We start from the raw sequence: 6,188 nt of genomic DNA, 5'->3' as shown, positions 1-6,188 counted from the left end.
GGGGGGGGGGCGGAGCGGAGCGGCCGGTTGGGCTGGCCAGCCCCCGAGAGGCGCCTGCAACGCACTGGGTAGGCCAACCCGCCAGGCGGCCGAGTGGAGCCGGCGGCCCGCCCTGAGGCTGCTTGCCCGGCGCGGGAAGGGTCACCTGCACGGCCTCGGGGATATATGCAAACCCTCTGGTCGACGCACCGCAAAGGAATTGACGCGCCTGCCCGCCGCCCCCATGAAGACGGTCGCGGAGGCGAGCGTCAGGAGGGAGAGGTAGAGCCGCCCGACGCCCCGGCGCTGGTGCGCGCAGAGCATGCCGACATGTCCGACTGCCTCGAAGAGCGCAGCGGCGGGCGCTAATGCACGCGACAGTCCGCGCGGCCCGGCTGCGTGCGTGGCGTGCGCGGCTCTTATTTCACGTCAGCATCCGTTGTTCCCGCGCCGCGCCGTATAACATGGGTCACCGCCCACCATAAACTACATGGTGGGCGCGCACGCTTTCATTAGTTGACTCCAAAATTGACCGCAATAGCGCGCAACCTTTCGTCACAAACGAAATTTTGATGCAAAAATGTCTGTTTTGACGAAATTTTGTCTTCTTCACACTTCACGTCAATTTGACGTAATTTCGATTGGTGGCTCGCTGGGTATACTCACGGTTATAAAACGAAATCTTGGTCTTAAAGCAGTAAAGCATTTCTTAAAATGGAAGAAATACATTGAAATGTATTTGTTTTTCCAAGACTTGCTTAAAAACTGGGAGGTTGTTTTTATAGAGTTTTGACGTTTGCATGGTTTAGCGTCCGTCGGAAACAATGGGTACAGAGGAAAGTTTGTGATTAAATGTCTATGATATAACAAGTTAATTTGTAAGGTCTAATTATTTATAATTCTGTATAGTACTTTAGTTTTGCAGTTTCTGACCGATTTAAAACTGACAATAACTTAAATAAACTGGAGTGTATTTTTCCTGATTATTGTAGGCACTTTTAAAGTATGGAATGTATTTTTTTTTTAAATCTCGTGTCGAGATTCATATCAGATGAACTGTATTCGTGCAGATTAAGTCGGTCGGTCTCTCTGTAGTAATATATGTTATACGTTCTGATCGGAACGATACTGATATTCAATTACTGTGAGTCACATTCTATAAGATGTGAATTGTGTCACATTATTTATAATATCATGTCACATTCTTTAGAACGTGACAAACCCCTACACCGCTCTGCTCTGACGGGCTCAGTGCATAATGGGCATACCTCTGACACATTATAAAGAATGTGACATGATATTATAAAAATAATGTGACACAATTCACATCATATAGAGTGTGACGTCACAGTATTTGAATAACAGTGAAGGGGTGGGTTTATTTTATCTCTTTTGGCCGCACACCCTCTCAAATTTAAATCATACCGCTCGAAATTCTTATTGTAGTTATGTTTTTAATGCAATTGGCTCATTGGCGGGAATGCAGGGAACCTCATGCAGGCCCCCTAAACCCCCCAGTCCGCGCAGTAAGGAATTTGGTTTTGTGGCAGTGATAAAAGCAGCAAGTTCAGCATCATCATCAGTTTATTGACATCATTAGGTGCGCCCCCTCATCGACACTCGCTTTGTAGTGTACACTACACACCCCAGAGCAACACAACACAGTCGTCGGATAGGTTCCGGCGGTGTTCCCCTTGTTGCTAGTCTCGTCCAGTGCGTCCAGTAAATCTGGCAGCAATGTTCACAGCAAGGAACCGCCTCAACTTCGATGCCGCTTTTCCAGTGCCCTCAATATTCCTGATTCAAAGGTTGGGACACAATAATTCTGCAGAATTGCACTCAGTCAGTACACTACAAGTAAAGGAGTGACCTTTTTCGCTCTCAGGAGAGCGATATCAGTGAAGCCAATTTGACGACTCTTAGGAGAGCGATATTAATTACATCGCTCGTTTGCAATAACTTTTCGCGACATTTTTGGTTACGAATAAGACTAATTTTGAGTCATTTTCGCAAACGTCGCTCGTTTAGGGTCGTTTCTGCGACATTTTCTGTTACGAAGAAGACTCATGTTAAGTCATTTCGCAAAACTCGCTCTAACAGAGCGATGACGCCTATACGTCGCTCTATTCGGGAAAGAAAGGTCACTCTTCGTTTTACAGTGTACTCTAAGTTTACATTGCATTTTTGTAAGGGAAGGGGGAAAGTTAATCATGTTTAGTGTAAAAATTATTTATTGTTGTATGTAAGTCTCCCTTTTCTTCACGACATCATTTTCGCCATCAGAGCGAGGCAGGACTTCTTGTAGATCTGAAAATAAAGCAATTTTGTTTGTACGTTTCGTATAATTACCGTACCACAACAATATGAGTTCATGCGAGTGCAGTCGTCCTAAGAAACGATACTCGATAGCGTACCACGGGGTCCTTTTTCTGCGAGCACACGTTGACGGTGAATGCCCTCTCACACAAATCGGCGGTTTCTGTAACAGAGATGTTTCATCGTAGACTTTACATTTAATGTGGGAAGGTCGACCCAGTGAGATATTTGCGACGGCATCGTTTCGACATCAGTATTTAGGTCGCTGGCGATACAAAAGTGTGCCCGAAATTGACGGCTTTTCGACCAACGATGTTGTTTCGATGTCGACTTTCGATTTAAGCCCGTATGTAAATCGGTAACATCCTGAAAACCGATTTCAAAACGACATCGTCGCAAATATTTCTCACTGGGCCAGTTGGCTTTGGTAGCTACACAGGGCACCTCGAGCCTCGTTGGCAGTAGCGTGCACTGTGTGTACTTACTGCACGAGTGCGACCGCCACGGACATTAATTGAGTCACAATTGTGTCACCTCACGTGTAATAAGTTTCGACATTCCATGATGATAATCTGTCACGAATAGTTCGCTCGCGAAAGTAATAAGTATTTTTGGTCAATTTTGGGTACGAACCGTTCGTAGTGGTATAACATCAAACTATACGTAAAATCACGATTTAATGGTGTCAATTTATCAGGATGTCAAACAATTCGTTTTAAAAGTTCTAGTGTGCGGGATTTTTTGTTTGTTTTGTACACTGTATAAGATATCGTCGTAAATTTACAATATTTTTGTAAACTCGAATTATAATTTGAGTTGTAAATTTACGAGAGCAGATTTTTTACTCGCCAATTGATTTTAAGTCGATACGTACTGCATGTATTTTTACGATTTCAAATTGTAATTTTACAACTTGCGTAAAGGAAAATTTTCCTGTAAACATACCTACTTGTTTTCACAGTGCTATAACAACCGAGTTACAACCTGCTCTTCATATTACGAATGTATTAATTACTTTAAAATAACTTTGGACTCGCGAATGCTCTGGGAACTGAAGTGTGTACGTACATGTATGCAGTACCTCCTGAATACCTACATGTATTCAGGAGGTAGTGTGTACATGATCATTTATTCAGGAGGAAGTGTGTACATGCTCATGTATGCAGAAGGCGGTGTACTTGACCGTGTACACACGAAAGACGCGAAGCTCTATAATAAAAGCTGTGTGCTGAAGTTTGTACTTGGCCATGTACACACTACTGTTTCACACTTTTCCCACTTACCCCCAACTTCCTTGGCACACTCGTTGGCCACTTTCAACGCCACCTCTCTATCTTCGTCAGAGACGAATTTGGTGGCTCCCTCTGGACTGAACTTTCCATCCTCGGCCATCTGCAATGTTCACAAATTTCTATTGGTCCGACCTTTGGCAGTATTTATTTATTTAGTAATTTTGTATTGGTTTTGGTTTTCGAAGTCATTATTGACTCAGATATATGTATCTAGCATGACGGGTAATAATAGCCTACTCACGATTCCCATAAGTTGCTGCACACATTTCGTGAAACACTGCAAGGAAAACAACATGATTAAAGTTTTTAACCGTCAGGCCATTTTCTCAAGGCATTTTACTACTAATGGGCAATAGAGCTCAACGTACCTTGTAGCCGGGGACCGCCGACATGTCATTGTCGCACGATTTCATCAACACCTCTGCAAAAAAAGAATGTTTTTTTTGTTAATTTGATGGTCCTGAAGTGATGCTCAATCCCCCCTTCCCACGTGCGCCTTATAAACCTCCCCATGGCCCTGACCGGCCCCGACCCCCTCTTCCACGGCTGGACGTCGCCTGTCGTCCAGTCCAGCCTAGTGGCGCTCGATGGTTTCTGATCGGGCCGATTAGACACTTTGAATTATTCCTGCCGATTAACAACCATTGTTTGCTCTCCCATCAAAGATAATAAGACTTACGCCCCCCCCCCAAGGCTACAAAAACGCCGGGGGGGGGGGAGGGGGGACAGCGAACAAACCAACGCAAAACCAACGAAGAGTCTCCAGAGAATAAGTGAAGTAACAGAAATACTCCTTCAATACCCTACTCACCTAGTTTAATGTCAGCGTCTTTAGCGCATTTCATCACGGCCTGCATCGCTGACTCATCCGCCCGCGCCTGCGACAGACACATGGGGGTGACTGGTGACTCACACACAGCTGAACGCATTATATCTGAGCTACTTTTAAAATGCAAAACAAAAGAGGAAAGCACCATCTCCGCTGTCGTCAGCTGACCTAGCCAGCCTCTGTAGCCCCTGTCCACTGAAGGATAGGCCATGCGCCCGACAAGTGTGTACTTCACGACCGTCTCTTGCCTAACTCGCAGGCGCTCCAACTGCCTCAACGCTGCAGGGTTCCGAAACTTATCATAACACGAACGATTGGTAGATGCCAAACGTAACAAAATACACGAAAACAAGATTTAAAGTTATGGACTTTGTAATATGGCCAATGTTAATCGTGGATTCCGTGGAGAAAAATTCTGGCAAGTCGGCTAACTAACTTATTTCCAAAAGACTATAGTAGAGGCAGACATGTAAGTTACGGACCCTTGCAGCTCTGCTCAACTCTTCACATTTCCCTGTCCGTTGATTTTCTCCATTCTTCAAGGTATATTTGTAACTCAATTAAAATACCATAACATATTTTTACTCGTCAATTTTGACACTCATTGAATTTTCAGCGCGCCAAATATACAGTTTCTTAAAAGCAAAGAACACCCCTGACGCGTCTCGTTCTCGCTCGCTGTCTCTCCATCTCTCTCTCGCTCTCGTTCTCTCTCTTTCTCACTCGCTCTCTCGCTCGCCCTCGCTCGCACACACCGTGGCGAGCAGGGTGGCGATGGCCGCGGCCACGATCGTGAAGCAGAGCTGCATGTCGCTAACTGTGGGTTCCTGGAGGAGCTGGAGCTGGAGCCGGCAGGATACGCGGGCGTCGCACCGAGTGCAGGCAGAGGCCCCCGCGGGGAGCGCTTTTATAGAGAGCGGACGGAGGCTGCGTGTCCTGTCCGACGGGCGCGCGGCCCGACCCGCACGACCTCGACGATCGCCGGCCAGATGACGGCGAATCTGGAATCTCGCTCATCACGACAGTATAACTGCCAATATAACGTTATTTGCTCAATAAAGTAGATTTAGAAGGGAGGGGGGTTTATGAATGAAAACCGGGTAGAAAATATGATTCAGTCCATCGGCTCCGAACTTTAAGACAACACGCACCAACGTACCATAATGCCTCTTACGAGCATCATGTTTTTACTGTTCTCAGTCATGACACTTGAGAAAGGTTCCGAACTTCTTTAGTTACTACTGTTCGTATACACTTTTTCTCAGATCACATTCATTTTATACAGTCCGATTTGTCAGCCAGCCGGAGTTGAACATTGATGCGTTTCTTCCTATTCACATTTTTCAAAACGTTTTAATTTGTTCCATAACAGTTTGGCAGGGATTGCGCCGGAGGCCATCCGGTGAATTGGTTTTGTCACAACAGACGTCCAAGAGCAGACGGCGCGGTGATATGTGTCAGTCACAAAAACGAATCACGCGATAGCGGCAGGACTGCAGGGAAGGTAGTGGCAGGAGCGGGGCTCTGATCAGGCCGCAGGAACACTCTCATTAGAACTCTGCAACGCCTGCGTGCATATAGGCATCTATACTACAAAAGTATTTGCCTTTTGCAAACTGCAAAGCATTCTTTGCAACTTTGCAAAAACAGAGGTTTTGAAGAGCAAATTCCCTAACTATCTTTCAGGCGGCTCATTAGAGACGACAGGGGAAAAAGGGGCTGGCGGGCGTTCCCCACGGATTTACTCGCCCCCCATTTTCCTCATGCCCCCC

General features: G+C 45.9%; 2 protein-coding genes across 3 annotated transcripts in view; one reads left to right on the top strand and one right to left on the bottom strand.

Moving 5' to 3' along the window:
* Positions 1 to 1,570, top strand: part of LOC113215757 (uncharacterized) — a 6,976-nt gene extending 5,406 nt beyond the window's left edge. The window contains exon 6 of the mRNA XM_052275277.1: positions 1,426 to 1,570. Within this exon, the coding sequence (XP_052131237.1) occupies positions 1,426 to 1,570 (145 nt within the window). The remainder of the gene's footprint in view (positions 1 to 1,425) is intronic.
* LOC113206459 (uncharacterized) lies at positions 1,546 to 5,635 on the bottom strand. 2 transcript variants are annotated; one of them, XR_008012159.1, is made up of 8 exons: positions 5,172 to 5,635; positions 4,399 to 4,465; positions 3,956 to 4,008; positions 3,829 to 3,864; positions 3,579 to 3,687; positions 2,394 to 2,458; positions 2,148 to 2,286; positions 1,546 to 1,833 (listed from the first exon to the last, which is right to left on the bottom strand). XR_008012159.1 is itself a non-coding variant. In XM_026422557.2 (7 exons), exons 1-7 carry the CDS (start codon positions 5,223 to 5,225, stop codon positions 2,239 to 2,241), a joined length of 432 nt encoding a protein of 143 aa, XP_026278342.1. In that variant the 5' UTR covers positions 5,226 to 5,339; the 3' UTR covers positions 1,546 to 2,238. The 2 variants fall into 2 exon arrangements, 1 of the variants encoding a protein (XP_026278342.1); XM_026422557.2 differs by having other exon boundaries at positions 1,546 to 2,286; positions 5,172 to 5,339.
* Positions 5,636 to 6,188: the final 553 nt, after the last annotated feature.

The sequence above is a fragment of the Frankliniella occidentalis genome, unplaced genomic scaffold, assembly GCF_000697945.3.
Source record: "Frankliniella occidentalis isolate FOCC.00 unplaced genomic scaffold, Focc_3.1 Scaffold560, whole genome shotgun sequence".
Lineage (NCBI taxonomy): Eukaryota > Metazoa > Arthropoda > Insecta > Thysanoptera > Thripidae > Frankliniella > Frankliniella occidentalis.
This window is presented reverse-complemented; position numbering and strand designations above follow the sequence as displayed.

Excerpts from the sequence above, each read along its gene's own strand:
- LOC113206459 (XM_026422557.2), bottom strand. The coding sequence starts at position 5,225 with ATGCAGCTCTGCTTCACGATCGTGGCCGCGGCCATCGCCACCCTGCTC. Across the intron at positions 4,009-4,398 it reads AGACGCTGACATTAAACTAG|AGGTGTTGATGAAATCGTGC; the intron begins GTGAGTAGGGTA and ends CTTTTTTTGCAG. Across the intron at positions 2,287-2,393 it reads CGCAGAAAAAGGACCCCGTG|ATCTACAAGAAGTCCTGCCT; the intron begins GTACGCTATCGA and ends CTTTATTTTCAG.